Source organism: Ranitomeya variabilis, chromosome 6 (assembly GCF_051348905.1).
Source record: "Ranitomeya variabilis isolate aRanVar5 chromosome 6, aRanVar5.hap1, whole genome shotgun sequence".
In the NCBI taxonomy this organism is placed as follows: domain Eukaryota; kingdom Metazoa; phylum Chordata; class Amphibia; order Anura; family Dendrobatidae; genus Ranitomeya; species Ranitomeya variabilis.
This window is the reverse complement of record NC_135237.1, coordinates 478,456,551-478,475,013: the sequence shown is the minus strand read 5'-3', so window position 1 is coordinate 478,475,013 and position 18,463 is coordinate 478,456,551. Positions and strand designations below refer to the sequence as shown.

At 40.9% G+C, this 18,463-nt stretch overlaps 1 protein-coding gene across 1 annotated transcript in view; it reads right to left on the bottom strand.

The window, feature by feature from the left end:
* Positions 1 to 3,136: 3,136 nt before the first annotated feature.
* Positions 3,137 to 18,463, bottom strand: part of TERF1 (telomeric repeat binding factor 1) — a 50,942-nt gene continuing 35,615 nt past the window's right edge. The window contains exons 9-11 of the mRNA XM_077270652.1: positions 15,305 to 15,393; positions 13,890 to 13,975; positions 3,137 to 3,652 (exon numbers count right to left, since the gene is read on the bottom strand). Of these exons, the coding sequence (XP_077126767.1) occupies positions 3,488 to 3,652; positions 13,890 to 13,975; positions 15,305 to 15,393 (340 nt within the window). The 3' untranslated portion in view covers positions 3,137 to 3,487. The remainder of the gene's footprint in view (positions 3,653 to 13,889; positions 13,976 to 15,304; positions 15,394 to 18,463) is intronic.

The window sequence follows — 18,463 nt, the reverse complement described above, 5'->3', positions numbered from 1 at the left end:
AGGACCTGTGATGACGTCACTGTCTTGTGATTGGTCGCGTGACCGCTCATGTGACTCACGTGACCAATCACAAGCCGCGACGTCATCACAGGTCCTGAACCACACCGGCATCTATAGGAACGGACTCCGCTGAGATCGTCTGGGTGAGTATAACCATTTTTTTTTTTTTAATTATTTTTAAACATTATATCTTTTACTATAGATGCTGCATAAGCAGCATCTATAGTAACAAGTTGGTCACACTTGTCAAACAGTATGTTTGACAAGTGTGACCAACTTGTCAGTCAGTTTTCCAAGCGATGCTACAGATCGCTTGGAAAACTTTAGCATTCTGCAAGCTAATTACGCTTGCAGAATGCTAAAAAAAACGCGAAAAAACCGCAAAAAAAAAATGCGGATTTCTTGCAGAAAATTTCCGGTTTTCTTCAGGAAATTTCTGCAAGAAATCCGGACGTGTGCACATACCCTAAATGTTGTGCTTGGTTCTTAGTAATCTATTTGTAATCTTGCCTGAAGAAGGAGCCACTGTGCTCTGAAAGCTTGCAAACATATTATTTTCTGGTTAGCCAATAAAGGTATCACTCCTAGAATACTTCTGTCACCATTGGGCAGAAAAGTATTCACATCGATTTTTCTGGCTAACATGGTACCACATTACAATTTGTTATTGTACATCATAATTCATAACCATTTCTCTAGAAAGCCTCATTTCAGGTGATCAAAAGTAGAGATGATTGAACAGCTTCAGATAAGTCCTTATCCAAATAGCTATAGCGCTTACCGAATAGCCTGTTTGTTGGACTCTCCATACATGTGGTGTGACTGTCACACAGCCGCGACACGTGCAGCTGCGCAGCCAAACAGCTGATTATCGGGAGCGCTCCAGGTATCCGGGTTCGCGATGCAGCTATTTGCTAAGCGCTATAGCTATTCGGATAAGGAGTTATCTGAAGCGCTATTCACTCATCCCTACTTAAAAGTAATAGGACAAAATCCAATCCAAATTAAATTTGCCATGAATAAAATGATAATTTCTAATAATTTGTAGAGAATCCTTTGCAGGCAGTGACTGCCTGAATTCTGGAAGCCATGGACGTCATTAGACGCTGTGTTTCCTCCTTTGTGATGCTTTGCCGGCCTGTACTGCAGCTGACTTCAGTCGTTGCTTGTTTGTGGTCTTTCTGCCTTAAGTTTTGTCTTAAGCACATGAAATGCTGCTCGATGGGGTTAAGATCTGGTGACTGACTTGTCCATTGCAGAATATTCTACTTTTCTTGAGTTGTTGGTAGTCATAAACGTGTGCCCGTAGTAGCTAGTCACCGCTAAGTACACAGTGAGCGGTGGCGGTAAGCACGGCCTGACGCTTTATCAGCTAGATCTGTAGCACATTTGTGCAGTGCAAACTGTCAAATTGCCAGGGAATACTGACCACCGCTGGTCACAATGCTGCAGACTGTAGCCGCTCTGTGCTCACCTTTACAACGGGAAGCCGGAAACTCCCAGGAGGAAATAAGTTCATTTTCACCCTGTAGCTGCGCTTTCAGAATTGCAGCTGGACAGCTTTGTAGCACTATTAACCTGCAAATTAATGCTGAATCTGCAGGTTAATAGCATTTGGGGACATGACAGGCTCCCTTTAATACAATGTGCATGGGGGGCCTTAACACAAGATCTCACCCTTGACAATAGATATCGAACTTCAGCTAATCCTGCATAGTGATCTCCTTTGAAGGCAGCCTTTTCTTATTTTTACTTATATTGTTTTGGCTAAAAAATCCCTTCAAAATTAGGGTTTTATAAAAAAAAAATTTAAAAATGTTGGAGCTATTTTTTTCTTACAGCAACTATGTATCAGAATACATAATGGACTAGAAAACTAAGTGATAAAGGATCATGTAATAATCATCCATCATCTGCCTCTGACAGGCAGGGGTGGAGTGGTGCTACTTACCTACCCCCAATAAGAACACCCACCTCAGAGTGCGCACTTTGGACACAGGCTTCTGGCACATGATGTAGGCCAGTCCGATCATTTCTTCTTTTTGGCAGGCTGAAGACTCCTCTTTGATCAGTCTCCTTTTTTCTTCTTTAATAACCATCCCCATTGAGGAAGAACCTGTCACAATACATTTTGGGATTTGTGGCAGCTCTGGTTCCAATTTGTTTAAATGTAGTTTTTTCCTTTCAGTCCATTAGGGGTTAATGTCAGTCTCTTCCACCCCCCCACAATCTGGTGTAACTGCAGTGTTACTGGGTCAGCTGATGTGGTGATGACCTCTCTCACCATCCTTTAAATGGTCACCAGATGCATCAGCTGACTGTTGGTGATAAGAGTTTATCTTTGGAGACCAGCCTAGCAGGAGCAGCTCTCTGGTGTCAGCCACTTCCGGTGTTTGGAGTCCTGTTGCTGTGCTATCTGCGGTGTGGAGCTTGGCAGTGGTGTCTGGAAGCTAAGTGCTGTATTTTCACATTGTCCCTTTGGTGTTTGCCACTGTCACCTGTGTGGTATCATCTGCAGTGGAGGGGGAAGGACCCGCTTAGGGCATTAGGGGAGTGCAAGGACAGGCTCAGGTTTGAGCTCAAGTTATGTCCATCCCCCATTCCCTAGCTGTAGGGCTTCCTTTCCCCAATACCATCCCGTTGTGTGTGTGTTGCGCCATCCGCTGACAGACCCCCCCCGCTGGGTCGCAATACGTATCGTGACAGAAACATGGCCACAGCACAATAGAGCACTCCTACCAGAGGCTCTGTTGCTTGCTTGGAAGCTGATAGCTATGCACTGGATGACTGATTTCCTTCCAACATTACAATCATGAAATGATTCCGTCAGCACAATAGTCCCATATGAGAGAACATTTTATTACAGGGGTTGTCCAGTTTTTTCAACCACGGGGTCTCTAAAATTCTACACTCCTGACAATCCAACTAAACTTTTTGTTTTTATTGTGATACGTTAACAGTTGGAGACTGAAACGTCCCTTATGTGCTTTACTTATTCAGTCTCATCTACAAGAATAGTTGTAGGCTACAATTCTCCACCTGAGAAACAGAATGAAACTGGATAGCTCATTTTTTGTCTATGGCATTGGTTTATATTTGATTCTGCTCATATAATAGTAATATGTCTTCTTCATCAATAGTACATGTGATTTTAATTTTTTTTTGAGTGTACAAGACTAACGGACGTAATAGCTTAGCAACAGTCAGATTTGTAATCTCTCAAATTCATTTTACTGAATGTAATTTCATGTGTGACAGAGCTTGCCATACGCTGTAGCTACATATACTGTGGATCATAAGTATGTAACGCAATAGTTGTCAATAAAAGAAATTAAAAAGAAAAGATAGAGGGGCAAATCCCTTTAATACTGTACAATATTTTCACACAGAGAAGCTGCAGCAACTTTTCTTCTGATGATCTATAAAAACACAAGCAAGAGGATTCCCCGGAGTGTGATCCTGCAGAACTAGACACCAAGGAATCTCATTAATCGCCGACCATGTTCAGCTTCCTCATGGTCCTCCAGCGATCCTTTAGCATCACTCCAGTGCGGTTGTTGAATTCATAATTAATTAACATTTTGCTCCAGTTCCCTACTCCATATTTTTTCACTCCTTTCTTTAATAGTTCATCTTCTTGCCAAGTCCAGGGCTAAAGAAAATGATTATAACAATTATGTTAGAATATTACACTATATATGACAATACGCAGAATTCTTTGACATCTTCAGCTTAATGCATAAAATCATAACTGAATCTTTATACGTTGGCCAATGGCGGCAACATTTTTTCCCATGTAACCTACGGCCACCACCTTTCAGCCCTGTGTTTCAGAATTCTGGAATACTGTGTAAGTCTCCAAGTCGCCGAGCAAAAAAAAACAAAAGAACTCTTACGATACAGAGTCATCCCCATGTGGGGTGGGTGCAGGCACCTGACTTTAAAAGCAGCGACCAGAGCTAGCTTGGATCGCTGATCATCGACAGTGGGCATTAAAAAGAACGATCAGGTTTGGGCACCCATTGCCCTGCCCTAGATACGGTTATGGAGTGTAGAGGATTTGCTATGGCAGCCAGAGAACTACTGAAGGCCAAGCTTCATAGATCGTTAATTACCATATAAATCATTCATGGGAGGACAAATAATTAAAATAATAGTTAATTAAAAAAATTTATTAAAGGAAAACATTTGAAATTACTTTATTTTCCCAATTCAAAAACCATGAACCTACATGGTACTTGGTATTGTCACAGCTGTAAAATTCTTATCTATAAATATGTTAAACTAATTATAGCCCATATGATAGAGAAAAAGAAATTGAAATGACAATTACAGTTTCTTAGTCAAGTCACCTCCTCAATTAGATGAAATCAAAGACGATCAAATCATATTAACCCCTTTACAACATGTACTGCGCATGTCATGTCCTTCCCTTTGATGTGGGCTCCAGCGCTGAGCCCACATCTTTTCTAGCACATGTCAGCTGTTTTGAACAGCTGACATGTGCGCTAACAGCCGTGGGAGGAATCGCGATCTGTTAGCCTATTAAATGCCGCCACCAATCTCGGATAGCGGCATTTAATGTGACTGTGCCAGAAGTGCGTCACTAATCCCACCCATTGGTGCCTGTGTCACACGACCGTGGGTCGCCGATGGTTTGGCATGACAACACAGGATCTGCAGCAGACCCCTATGATTGCTATGAGCACCACCCCAAGTGAGCATTTCTGCTATATAGAGCAGAGCTGCAGCCCTGATTATCATAGGTAGCGATACATATTGCAGTTATTTATTTCAAAGTGTACTCAACCAAATATTAAGTTAAGAGTGTTTTTGGGTTTTGTGTGAAATTATGTCAAATTTGCCTTTTTCTACCTGTTTTTTGTGTTGAGCCAACACACAAAGGAAGTAAACATGTGTACAACAAAACGTGTAATTGCAATAATTTTCTGAGAGAAATACTTAATTTTCTGGAACAATTTCAAATGATACCAACACTCTCAGCCATTACTGTATGTGTTTAAACACGGACATGTGAATGAGGCCTCAGTATTGCTATGGGCCGCATGCTTCCTTATATGTTACACTCACCTGTAGTTCAATTAATTTTAAGGATTAATTGAACCACGTTATTTGAAAAAGGTTCCAATATATTACCAGTTGTACTCTCCATCAAGTTTTCTTGGAGTAATAAGGAAGTAGATTACCAGGCCTTTGTTCCGCGCAGTAATGTGGCACACTGAATCAGCACTGCATGTTGTCAATACAAACCGCCTCATCGCACAACGTTCTGCTGCAGACGCTGGGCAGTACATGTACTTTATGTTTTTACTTGGTGAAGAAAACAAAGGTTAGACTTTTGTATGACAATTCAACTGTCCATCGCTGGAATCAGAATCTCTGCTCCTACACAATACTGCTTGCAGATGAGGGAGCAAAAACATGGTGACAGAGTCCCTTTTTTAACCCTTTTCCATCTTTGCTCTTTTTTGTTTTTCCTCCTCTTCTTCAAATAGTGATAACTTCTTTACTTTACTGTCAACATAGCTGTGTGAGGGCTTGTTTTTTTTCAGGGCTGTGGAGTCGGTAAGCCAAACCAACTACCCAGACTCCTCAATTTCCCTGACCCCCAATTCCACCCCAACAGCACTGCCTCACTACGGGGCATGTACATAAAGTGCAGCACAGATTCATCTCCACTAAAAGCTGAAATCCTCAGATCAGGAACAGAACAGACATTTATAGGACATTTCATAACTTTCCCAAATTCTTATGGAAACATTTACAGCACATCCTGCACTGAACTACTGTACCTAATTTATTATATATTTTAGGAGTCGGAGTAGGTCCATTTTATTGCAATGAATAAGGATTAAATTTCGAAACACGTATGCAAGATTTGCACATTTTTTCTGCCCATGTATACTGGTGCGACTTTTTAATTTTCGAATAAAGACTTCTGAATTTTATTAAACACGCTGGATATTTTTCTATTTCTACACACATTTTATACAGACTCCAACTCCACCAAAATACTCTGACTCCACAGCCCTGGATTTTTGCTGGATGAGTTGTACTTTTGAATAACACCATTCATTTTATCATTTGATATGGGGGCTTGGTTCTTTTTCTCTGAGCCGACATTTTTCTTGATACCTTTTTGGGGTAGATTCGATGTTTTGATTTCTTCTTATTGCATATCCCTGTGTTGTTGCGGCAGCTGAAAAACCATACTTCTTCTCATTATGACTCCTTTCCTCATTATATTGTTAACATATCGGGTTATTTAATTTTATGCTATAATAGATCAGACTTTTACCGATGAGGAGATACCACGTCTATTTTTTTATTTCCTTCTTGAAAATGGAGAAAACCTTTTTACTTTTTCATATTTTTAGAGGTATAACGGGGAAAGTTTCTCCCTGCAAAGAGTGCCAAGATGGCGTAACATTTATAAGACATGCAATGTTCCTCTGGGAAATTAAATCTGTAAATAACCACTTCAGAACAAAGTCAATATCGACCCTTTAACAAGCCTTCTAGGTATAAGAAGCCAAATCAGAAATGTCACTTGCAGACAGGTGTTTCGGGGTGTTGCCCCTCCTCACTACAAAGCAGGAGATCATATCTGGCTAGCTGTGAAGCCTCTGACTCAGAGTGTGAGGGGGATGTTTCTCCTTGCGGAAAGTACCAAGCCGATGTAAGGAGACTAGGTTTGCTACTTCGAATAAATGGTGCCAAGTCAAGTCCTCTTCCTCCTGAATAAGTTACTTGCATATTTAAATTCCCAGAGTGGCTGTACATGGCCTACCAGTTTCTTTACACCAGTGTGTACACCAAACGTTCCCCCCTTACATGTCCAGTCAGAGGTCTCACACCTAGCCATACCTCCTTTGATCTCCTCCTTTGCACTGAAGAGGGGCAACACCCTGAAACACATGTCTGCAAATGGAGATTCTGGTTTTGCTTCTTATCCCAAGTCATTTAGCAAGGCCTGTTAACCCTAGAATGCGTGACCATAGAAATCTACACTATTACGTACCTGGGGCCTTTGAGGCCTGTTTTCAAATAACATGGAATAACTCAAAAAATTATTTTTTTCAAAGTTATTTGAAAGTAAGCATGCATTCCCACTAGCTCTGGGGTCCGCCTGGACGGGATTTCGTAATGGATCTGACCTCCTGGTGACCCCGGCTAAGGCTGGTAGAACGCGTACCTGGGGCCTCGCAGGCCTGTCAGGTTACTTTTTTATTATTTTCTGTAAAACTACTTTAGTTACAATTTTGAAACTCTAGGTATTCCTCAGCTATATAGTTGTTAGTAATTTCCAGTTGTTCGTATATTTTTATGTTATAGGCATTTCGTATAGCAACGCTTTTTTTGTGACTACCCCATATTCACGTACCTGGGGCCTTTTAGGCCTGTGTGCAAATAACATGGAATAACTCAAATAAAAATACTTTTCAAAGTTTATTTTAAATTTGCAAAGTAAGGATGCATTCCCACTAGCGCTGGGGTCCACCAGGAGGGGATCCGTAATGGATCTGTCCTCCTGGTGACCTCAGCTAAGGCTGGTGGAATCCCGGCATTCCATCAGCCTTAGCTGGAGTTACCAGGAGGTCAGATCCATTATGGATCCCATTCTGGTGAACCCCAGCGCTACTTGGAACATAGCCTAAGATGTGTATAATTCCCCAAAAAAATTATGTACATAAAACAACAAAAATGTAACTAAACGGGCACACCCAATATATTCACTCAGTACAATTTTTTATGATGGATACATTTTTTCTTATAAAAAGTTTTTACATAAAGTCTGTAGCAAACTTGGTGCAGGAATATTTATTTTCCACTTTACATATTCCCCCGACAATTCTTGCATATTATTTTTTCTTCAGAATGTTCCCTGCAAACATTTTGTCCGCAAGTAGAACAGAAACGCTCCGATTTTCTTTCTTTCTTTGCTGGACAAATATAGCAGCGCTTTCTTTTTTTTTCTCTTTGCTCTGGCTGTTCCTGAAAGCCTATTCCACATCAGATCATTGCCTCTGTAATTTGCCTTGATAAGCATTTTGTGCTGCTTCTCTCTAGCATAGTAGGCATCAAAAGTTCATAACAAAGTTCTGTCAAAAATATACGTCTATTGTCCTTCCTGTTGGCATGGAATTCTGGATTAGTTTGACAATAAACAATAAAGCTATTGAGGGATGACACATCAAGGATATTGGAAAAAACGGCAACAGGCCAACGTTTAGTCTGCCTTTTACACGAATATTCAGTAATCATTTCGTCCATCTTGTCGACACCTCCTTTTGTCTTATTATAATGAAGTATAATTTCAGGTTTTTGTTTCCTGTCATTGGTGTCAATACTTTCATCGTGATGCATTGTGCTCAGTAATATCACAGATTTTTCTTTCTTGGCTTTATAGGACACCATTGTTGCCTCATTGCAGAAACCGAATACACTCTCGTAGATTGGTCGCTGTGCATTGTGCTTCATTATTGGTGGAATTTTGCGGCGGTTTGGTCTCATTGTACCAACAAGTGTTAGTTGTTTCTGAAGCAAAAAATTGGCCAGTTCTAAATTAGTAAAATAATTATCCATAGTGATATTTTTTCCAGAATGGAAAATTGGTAAAGCTAGTGTTTTCACTATGTTGGAACATAGATCTTTCTGGACTGGAGCGTCAACTTCTTTTCCACAGTAAATCATGCCATTCATCCCATAATAAGTTGCTGAATCGCACATCCAGAAAATTTTTATGCCGTATTTAGCTGGCTTACTGGGCATATATTGGATAAATTTGCAACGTCCCCTAAAGGCAAGAAGTTGTTCGTCCACTGTCACATATTCGCTAGAATTGTAAAGTTTGTAACAGTTCTTGATAAAAAGATTCCATATATAGCTAATAGGCGCTAATTTATTGGTTGCCAACCTCACAGGCCGAGTTCTCTTTTCATCAAAACGAATGCATCTCCGAATAGCCTCAAATCTATCTACGGACATAGTGGCTTTGTAATGTGGATCTGCAAATGGGTTCAGAAATAACTCTCTGATTGGCACATCATATGATTTAGTCGACCCTGCCAGAAGAGTAAGGCCAATATAGGCATATAGTTCCTCTTTAGTTAAATTTTTCCAAGTTTTTTTTTTTTTCCGAAGCAATACGTTTACCTTCCACATTCGTACACAAAACTACCTCATCTGCAATATCATCTGAAACAAATTTACTGAAAACATCTTTTTTGGACATGAATTGGGAAATTCCGACAGCTCCTTGAGGAACTCTAATAATGTTATGTGATGGGGTGAGTGCATGAGCCACAGCAGTACTGTTCCAAAAAACATTTGTTTTAGATGTTCTACTTGCACATTCTGCTGGATCCATTACTTCTTCATCATCTGAGGAATCGCTGGACGATGAAGTTGATACATTAGCTGGTGGAATATACTCTTCATCCGACAAAGAAATGTCACTGTCTTCATCACTATTGAAAATAATCACCTCAATTTCTTGGACAGTCAATCCCCTTGATGTAGACTGTGCCATTGTAATCTTAGATGTGAGTAAACTAAAATGAAAAGTAAAAAATAAAGATTACAATCAGGCTTGTGCACTATACACTGTGTGTGCTAAGACTTTGTTAGTGTTTGTGTGCTTAGGGTAAAGTACAGCCCCCCTACTCTTACCTTCAACAGATCACTTTCTTGTAAGTGCAGTAGAAGCCTCTGGTTTTGGAGCTCAGAAAGGTTCTTTGTTACAGACCAAAGAAAGCTGACTTCTTCCTCCAAAGTCTCTCCAGCAACTAGGATTTAGGACTAAAGGACCTGTACTGACATCATAATCACGTTACTTTGTGAGGGGAAACTCCCTTCCAGGATTACATTACCATGTCAGGCAGAATCCACACTCTTCCCAGCAACAGCCATCGACCAATAGTCATAAAGACTGAGTCATAAGTTCTTCCCCAACAACAGTACAGACAAAAAGACTGAGGAGTACATGTAAACCAAAGGAGGCCTCAAAGGCCCCAGGTACGTGAATCTGGGGTAGTCACAAAAAAAGCGTTGCTATACGAGATGCCTATAACATAAAAATATATGAACAACTAGATATTACTAACAACTATATACCTGAGGATTACCTTGAGTTTCAAAATTCTAACTAATGTAGTTTTACAGATAATAGAAAACAAGTAACCTAGCAGGCCTGCGAGGCCCCAGGTACGCATTCTAGGGTTAAAGAGTCGATATAGCCTTTTAAATATTGCCACATCCAATAGGTGGCGCCAGAAATCAAGTAATTTTCCTTCTGAATAGGATATTTGGAACTTTCATATTTTTAAAAACTTTTTTAGTGTTATTTTCACTGTATTTTGTAGTCCCCTTATGGGATTTGAACATGCGATCGTCTGATTACATGTACTATATACAGCAATATCACAGTACATTACAAATATCTTGATAAAAAGTGCGCGTCTTATAGTCTGGATGCAGCTTTCTATGATCCAAGAGAACTGCTGACAGCGTCCTGCCTGGTCACTGAGAAAACTGCCCCCTCCTGCTGCTTGTCACTGATCTGATTCGTGCAAGGCAGGAGAGAAAGTAACCAGGACCTGCACAGATGCGGAGTGTCTTGATCAGATTACGGACCATTCACCTAACTGAAGGGCTTTTTAGGTCAAATGTGATTATATATATATATATATATATATATATATATATATATATATATATATATATATATATATATATATATATATATATATATATATATATATATATATACACACACGCACACACACACACACACTTGTATGTAGCAGGGCTTTTGGTAAATTGGAGAGGTCAGGAGGTAGGTATGTGTGTGCGTGTATAGCAGTTATGTGTGAGTATGTATGTAGGAGTGCTGTATATGTATGTATGTATGTATGTATGTATGTATGTATGTATGTATGTACGGTACCAATAGGAAAGTGCAGTTGGAAACCCGCAGTGGAATCCGCAGTAGAAACCGCACAAAAAAACGCAGTGAAAACCACCACGGTTTTGCACTGCGGTTTTTCAAAATCAGGAGCTGAAAAATCCGCAGCAAAAAAAGGAAAGTGTGAACAAGCCCTTATAGTAGAAAGCATCCTATAATCCCCAAAAAATACAGTGGAGTTTTACATAGAATGAATTCGTCCTCAAAAGACCGCTGGTTAACGTAAACCTGACAGCTAAATAATAATCTACGCTGTGTGCACAATTAGGCAATGTGTATTTTTAATAACTGCTTTATTATTGAACAGCAGGGTGGATAAAAATCAATGTTTTTTTAAAAAAATAAAAAAAAAAAAATCGGATTTTTTTTATTTAAATCGGATTTTTTTGATTTAAATCGGATTTTTTTCAATAAACTGCTTTTTGAGGAAAATATTTTACCATCCAAAGGTTCTTCCATCATGAGATAAAGCTGAGTTGTTTAACTCAGTAGAATAAAGGCTGTATATGTGTAACATTCACAATGCCATGCTCTTCGAGAGGTTTCTGTAGGATGCTGACTATCCAACAAGTTTGGGCATGTCAACTGAATGGAAAAAGAAACTAAACCAAAAGTGAAACCAAGCTAGAAGTGTGGAATTAAAGGGGCAGTATGAACAAAATGTGGAGGCTATTAATAGTTTATACAATTAAGACATGCTGCTTTTAAACACCTACCTATTGCCATATAGTAAAACAAAAAAGATTTTTACTTACTTTGGGGTCCCCCCCTCACCCTGGCGTTAGATCGTTGCCCCTAGTTTTGTCCGTGTAACTATGGGCGCACATGCGCACTGCTCTCACTTCTCATTTTAATCATGATTTATATTAAAAAAAAAACCTTTTGATTTAAATCAGTGATTTAAATCATGATTAAAATCATGATTTAAATCGATCCGATTTAAATAGAAAAAAATCTTTTGATTTAAATCGTGATTTAAATCGGCGTGATTTAAATCAATCCACCCTGTTGAACAGCTATAGTGCTGTCAGTCAATTCAAAAGGCAATAAACCTGAATTATGGGGCTACTATTAGTGTGTAGAATTATTATGCAACTAAATAAAAAACGTAAATTTTCCATCTCAGTTTTCATCTTATAAAAGTGAGGATAATAACTAAACAACTCAAAATGCACAAAAATACATATCTGTCATTTAAAAAATATATATATATATCAGTGAGCAAAATAGCCCCCTTCTATTCAGTAACAGTCATAAGTCTTCCATCCAAGGAGTTTGTGAGTTTCTTATTTTGCTGACAATCAAGTTTTTGGGCAGCACCAAGCCCAGCTTCCCAAACTACTCAGGGAGGTGACTGTTTTCCTTCACCATAAACCACCCACTTAAGAAGACCCCACAAGTACTCAATAGGGTTTAGGTCAGGTGAGAAAGGGGCCGTGTTGTGATTCCTATGGCTGCAGCATTTTTTGTTATATATTTTATTTATTTAATATTTGACCATGCTTTTTTTTAATCACAATCTACACTCACTGGCCACTTTATTAGGTACACCTGTCCAACTTCTTGTTAACACTTAATTTCTAATCAGCCAATCACATGGCGGCAACTCAGTGCATTTAGGCATGTAGACATGGTCAAGACAATCTCCTGCAGTTCAAACCGAGCATCAGTATGGGGAAGAAAGGTGATTTGAGTGCCTTTGAACGTGGCATGGTTGTTGGTGCCAGAAGGGCTGGTCTGAGTATTTCAGAAACTGCTGATCTACTGGGATTTTCACGCACAACCATCTCTAGGGTTTACAGAGAATGGCCCGAAAAAGAAAAAAAATCCAGTGAGCGGCAGTTCTGTGGGCGGAAATGCCTTGTTGATGCCAGAGGTCAGAGGAGAATGGGCAGACTGGTTCGAGCTGATAGAAAGGCAACAGTGACTCAAATCGCCACCCGTTACAACCAAGGTAGGCCTAAGAGCATCTCTGAACGCACAGTGCGTCGAACTTTGAGGCAGATGGGCTACAGCAGCAGAAGACCACACCGGGTACCACTCCTTTCAGCTAAGAACAGGAAACTGAGGCTACAATTTGCACAAGCTCATCGAAATTGGACAGTAGAAGATTGGAAAAACGTTGCTTGGTCTGATGAGTCTCGATTTCTGCTGCGACATTCGGATGGTAGGGTCAGAATTTGGCGTAAACAACATGAAAGCATGGATCCATCCTTCCTTGTATGGAGCATCTTTGGGATGTGCAGCCGACAAATCTGCGGCAACTGTGTGATGCCATCATGTCAATATGGACCAAAATCTCTGAGGAATGCTTCCAGCACCTTGTTGAATCTATGCCACGAAGAATTGAGGCAGTTCTGAAGGCAAAAGGGGGTCCAACCCGTTACTAGCATGGTGTACCTAATAAAGTGGCCGGTGAGTGTATATTAAATAGAAATAATTAAAAATATTCCAGCTCTCAAATTTGGCCAATGGGACTATTGTAGATTCATAGTATTGTAGTTTTCAGCTTGCTCACTATCATCACAGATGGGATTACAATGACAGGTAGCAGCTCATTACACAACATCCACCAATCACATTAGGCAATGTCACAGTTGTCTCTGCTCCCCACCTCTTCGCAATAACGTTTTCACAGGCTCATTAAAAGCTTCAATATAATAGATAGGGTCCGAGATACTTTATTGGTGCTAACGGATTTCTAAGTACAACAGGAAGTAAGGACGTGTGCGCTACAGTATTTGATTTTTTTTAATACAGATCGTGATATGGAAAAGGAATTTCTTTTTTTTTATCAAAGATTTTAAAATACATTTACCATAAAGCCTAACTTAAAAAGTACCGTAGGTCATATTCTGACATCACATTGCCTTTAAGTTACATTTATTTGGCTAAACCTTACCTGTTTTTTTTTACCTGCTGCAGAATTACCAGATGTTTCAAGATGTTCAAGTGATATATTTTCTAAATTATCACAATTTTGTTTTCCTATTGTATGAAAGTAAGGAAAGTGTGAGATATTTTACTGCCAAGTACATTTTTTGATAAAATGATTCAACAGTGATTTTGCCCTAATTTAAAAGTTATACTCAATGGGGCCCACTGTGGGGTAATAAAAAAAAATAATCCAATATTCACTTACCAGACCGGTCCTGTACCTACGTACAGGGACCCCAGCACAGGTATCCATTTTAGACAAAATGTGAAGGCTGCATCGGACCATAATCCTCTGGCTGTCCGTGTCAAGTGATGTCTCCTCTGGACTCGGATACCGCAAGGAGACACAGAAAAAGGAGCGGTACTGGGCGGGTAGGCGACAATAAGATCTTTTTTTCTTTTTTTTTTAAATTATCCCACCCTGGGCAATTGAGAATAACTTTTTAGGGTATGTGCCAGCAATCCAGAACTGGGAGCGCTTTGGACACAGCGTATATTCGCTGTGCCCAAAGCGCTGCAGTCTATTGAACACAGGTGAATCCGCTTGTGTTCAATAGATTGTAGGGTGAAATTTCTCTTGCAGAGACTCGTGTCTCCGCAAGAGAAATTGACATGCTGCGGTCTGGAGAGACGCGCCACATGTCCGTCTCAACGGGTGAGTCGCGGGCATCTCTAAATGCATTGCGGGCATGGGATTTCTTGAAATCCGATCCGCTATGCTGTAACAGCTGGACGCTGAGGGTTGGACACTGCAAAAGTACACAGCGTCCAAGACTCAGCATTTACTGCTCGTCTGCACATACCTTTAAGGGTAAGGGAAAACCCCTTCAAACAAATGAATTAACATCATTTTATCTTCCGGACCAAAGTTAAAGTTCCCAACATGTTCAAGACAGAAATGCACGCTATAATGGTGCTGCATTTTGATTTTTTTATGACAAATGTTTTGGGAGTTCTGCTGACCACTGCAGCCCAGTCGGTTTGGGACCTACTGAAGTTTCCTTCTTACAAACCCACTATGAAATTAATTAATATCAGAAATTAACTGTTAGGACAGATTCACATGGCTGCAGTACAGTCATAACTAATCAACTACTGGACTGCTCTACTGCCAGGCTTACACATTTTAGTGAATCTGGAAAACTTTACACCGTGAACACAGCAGCAGGTTCAGCAATGAAGTCATACTGCACATTACTAACAGAATAAACAGGTTTGGTAATTAATCATTTAGTTAAAGTAATGCTACTCAACACAGAAAAAGGTTTTGCATTTGCAAAAAAATGGGATAAATAAAACAGTAATGTGTCTGGGAGAAGTTATCAAACTATTACTACTTAGTGGAAGAGTTGCAAAGAACGTGAAAATGTCCTCACTCACCTATAATGGATTTGCTTATTGCTTTCTTGAATGTTTTGCCAGGATGCCACGGTGTGCCTTGTTCCAAAGAGAAGAGTCGCCTCTGAGGTCTGCAAAAGATGGTGCCGAATTAGGCTTTACTACTTTGGATTCACTGGTTTGATGAAAATTAAGTTTAGAAGGGTATTCTCATGTTACAAAATGTGTCCAGTTAGTTAGGATAGCATGAGAATAAGAACATTTGCAATGGACTATCTGCAGTCATTCTCCTGCTGTGAAAGCCTTTATCCTACATAGTGTACAGCTTAACCCTTGTAGTGGTGCGATGGCTTTTAAACTTTTTTGATCAAAAAACTAAGTACCCCATGTTATTTACATGTAATATTACTATTTCATTTCAGCAGTGCATATAATAATAATCTTTAAACCGCTGGGCTTCTCTGACCTTTCCCGGCGCCTGCGCACTGCAGTACTTTGCTCTGCCCTCAACAGGCCAGACAAAGTACGCCTGCGCCGGAGCCGTGGCAGGAAGACAAGAAGAGGACATGATCGTATGAAGATAGGAGGCGCTGGACTCGGACCGCGACGCCCATCGGACCCGGACTGCAGCGTGACCGCCCCTGGGTGAGTATAATCTAACCTGTTTTTCTTATCTTTCAGGATACATCGGGGGCTTACCTACCTGCCGGTGGCCTTAGCTCATATACGATTTTTGGGGTGACAGATTCCCTTAAATGCCTAGTGACTGGAGCCTAGAGAGTAGGAGGGGTGGTCAGAACTCCTCGAGTGGTAGTTGTGGTTCAGTGGCTGTGTTCTACTGCTGAGCTAATGCTACATTGACACATTAAGGTTACATCTATAAAATGATAAAGCCTTTGAACAAGCACATAATACAAGTGAGCAATGATTAGGAGAACTGCTCTGAAAACTACTATTGGGGGCTGTTCATTTTGCCGGACTGATAACAGCAGCTTGGTCGGGAGGGAATGTGAATATCTAACTTTTGTATAGAAATCCTTTTTCTGCTCCCCTTCTTCCCAGAGCCATAACATTTTTATTCTTCTGTCAATATAACCATGTGAGGGCTGATAGGGCCACATGTCAGCTGATAAAATCAGCTGACATGTACCGGAAAAGTTGTGGGCTCATCGCTGGAGCCCACAGCAAACAGGGGGGGATGCGACCTTGGACATACCTATACATAAACAGCCAAAGCACAAAAAGAGGATTCGGAGATCCTCCAAAAATTAGAAAAAACAGCAACAAAAGGCAGAGATTCTTACCTGCCTAGTCCTCCAAACAAATGCACTAACAGGATGCAGTGGACCCATGTGGTTAAAATGGAAACAACACAGGTGCAGCATAACCGATGAGGCAGCCACTCACCAGCTACCAAACTAATGGAGGGGGTGGCTGCTTGGCACATTGCTGCACATAAAAACTTGTATGTGGCGCTGTTCACACAATGGAGATGCACAGCATCCAGGCAGGCCTAGTAGTGACACCCTTTTATTAGATCAGGCGGGCCTGCCCAGCGCTATCCAAATGCACCCCATGTGCACAGACACCACAGTTTACAAGTAGAAAAATGGGCCCAACTGAAAAAAGTGCAAAAAACACATAAAAAAATTATTATGTGAGGTATTGGTTTATATTCTGGCCAAAATACGCAAGCTCATAACCCACGTCAAGGGTCCTCACGCTTATGAGTCCTATCTCTAAACAGCAAAAGCTCAAAAAGAGGAGAGTTTTTATGTGCAGCAATGTGCCAAGCAGCCACCCCCTCCATTAGTTTGGTAGCTGGTGAGTGGCTGCCTCATCGGTTATGCTGCACCTGTGTTGTTTCCATTTTAACCACATGGGTCCACTGCATCCGGATAGTGCATTTGTTTGGAGGCCTAGGCAGGTAAGAACCTCTGCCTTTTGTTACATACCTATACATCCAAGGTTGTAAAGGGGTTAAGTGAGCCCTGTTCCGACTCTGTCCCTGCCTTTGATAAGCACCTCACTGTCTATTGAACATGGTGTGGGAGGGGTTTGCTTTCTCAGCTCTGCTGCATTGCTAAATATAAAACTGTGTCAGAATGGCTGCACCCTGTAATCTAAGTGATACATCGTTGGATTCAGGGTCTCTTTGCCTACATCATGTTGCTTCCACATGAGGTAGCAAAAACCTGCTGACAGATTCCCTTTAAAGACAGGTTTCCTGCAGGTAATCTAGTTCTTCAAAAATATTCTGATGGTTTAACCCCTTGGGGAAAAGGTCATTTTAGACCACACAATTTTTGGATATTTCATAAAAAAGAAAAAAAAAAAAAAAAGTATTTCCAGATTTTAAGTTTTTTAAATCACCTATGAATAAGAGGATCCAATATTGTAAAAAAAGTTGCAATTTGTATGATATTGAGGCACATAGAAGTTAGCATTTACTGTTTATAAATAAAAATATGAAAAAGAGTACACCCTGTTATCCCATAGCAGGCTCCTACAAGAGGCAACCCCGGGGATATTTACCTAGTTGCAAACTTGCTCCAAAATATTGCCTAAGTAACTACAAGGGGGTCCATCCATCTTCCACAATGCGTAGATCACGTAACACAGAGGGCTAAGGCCATGTTCACACTTCGCGGTTTTTACCGCGGATCCGCGGCGATTTTGATGCTGCGGGTCCGCAGCAGTTTCCATAGCGTTTCCATTAACATGTAAACCCTATGGAAACCGCAAACCGCTGTGCACATGCTGCGGGAAAAACAGCGCAGAAACGCAGCATGTCACTACTTTGTGCAGAATTGCTGCGATTCTGCACCCATAGAAATGCATTGAACCGCTTACTTCCCGCATGGGGCTGTGCCCACGTTGCGGGAAGTAAGCGGATAATGCGCGGTTGCTACCCGGGGTGGAGGAGAGGAGACTCTCCTCTAGGCCCTGGGAACCATAAATAGTGTAAAAAAAAAAAGAATTAAAATAAAAAATGATGCTATACTCACCTCTCAGCGCTGCCCGCGGCCGTCCGGTCTTCGGTTTGCTGTGCGAGCAGGACCTGCGGTGACGTCGCGGTCACATGACCGTGATGACGCCGCGGTCACATGACCGTGACGTCACGAAGGTCCTTCTCGGCACAGCAGCTTTGGAATCGGACCGCCGGGTGCAGCGCCGAGGAGATCCGGACATCGGAGGGTG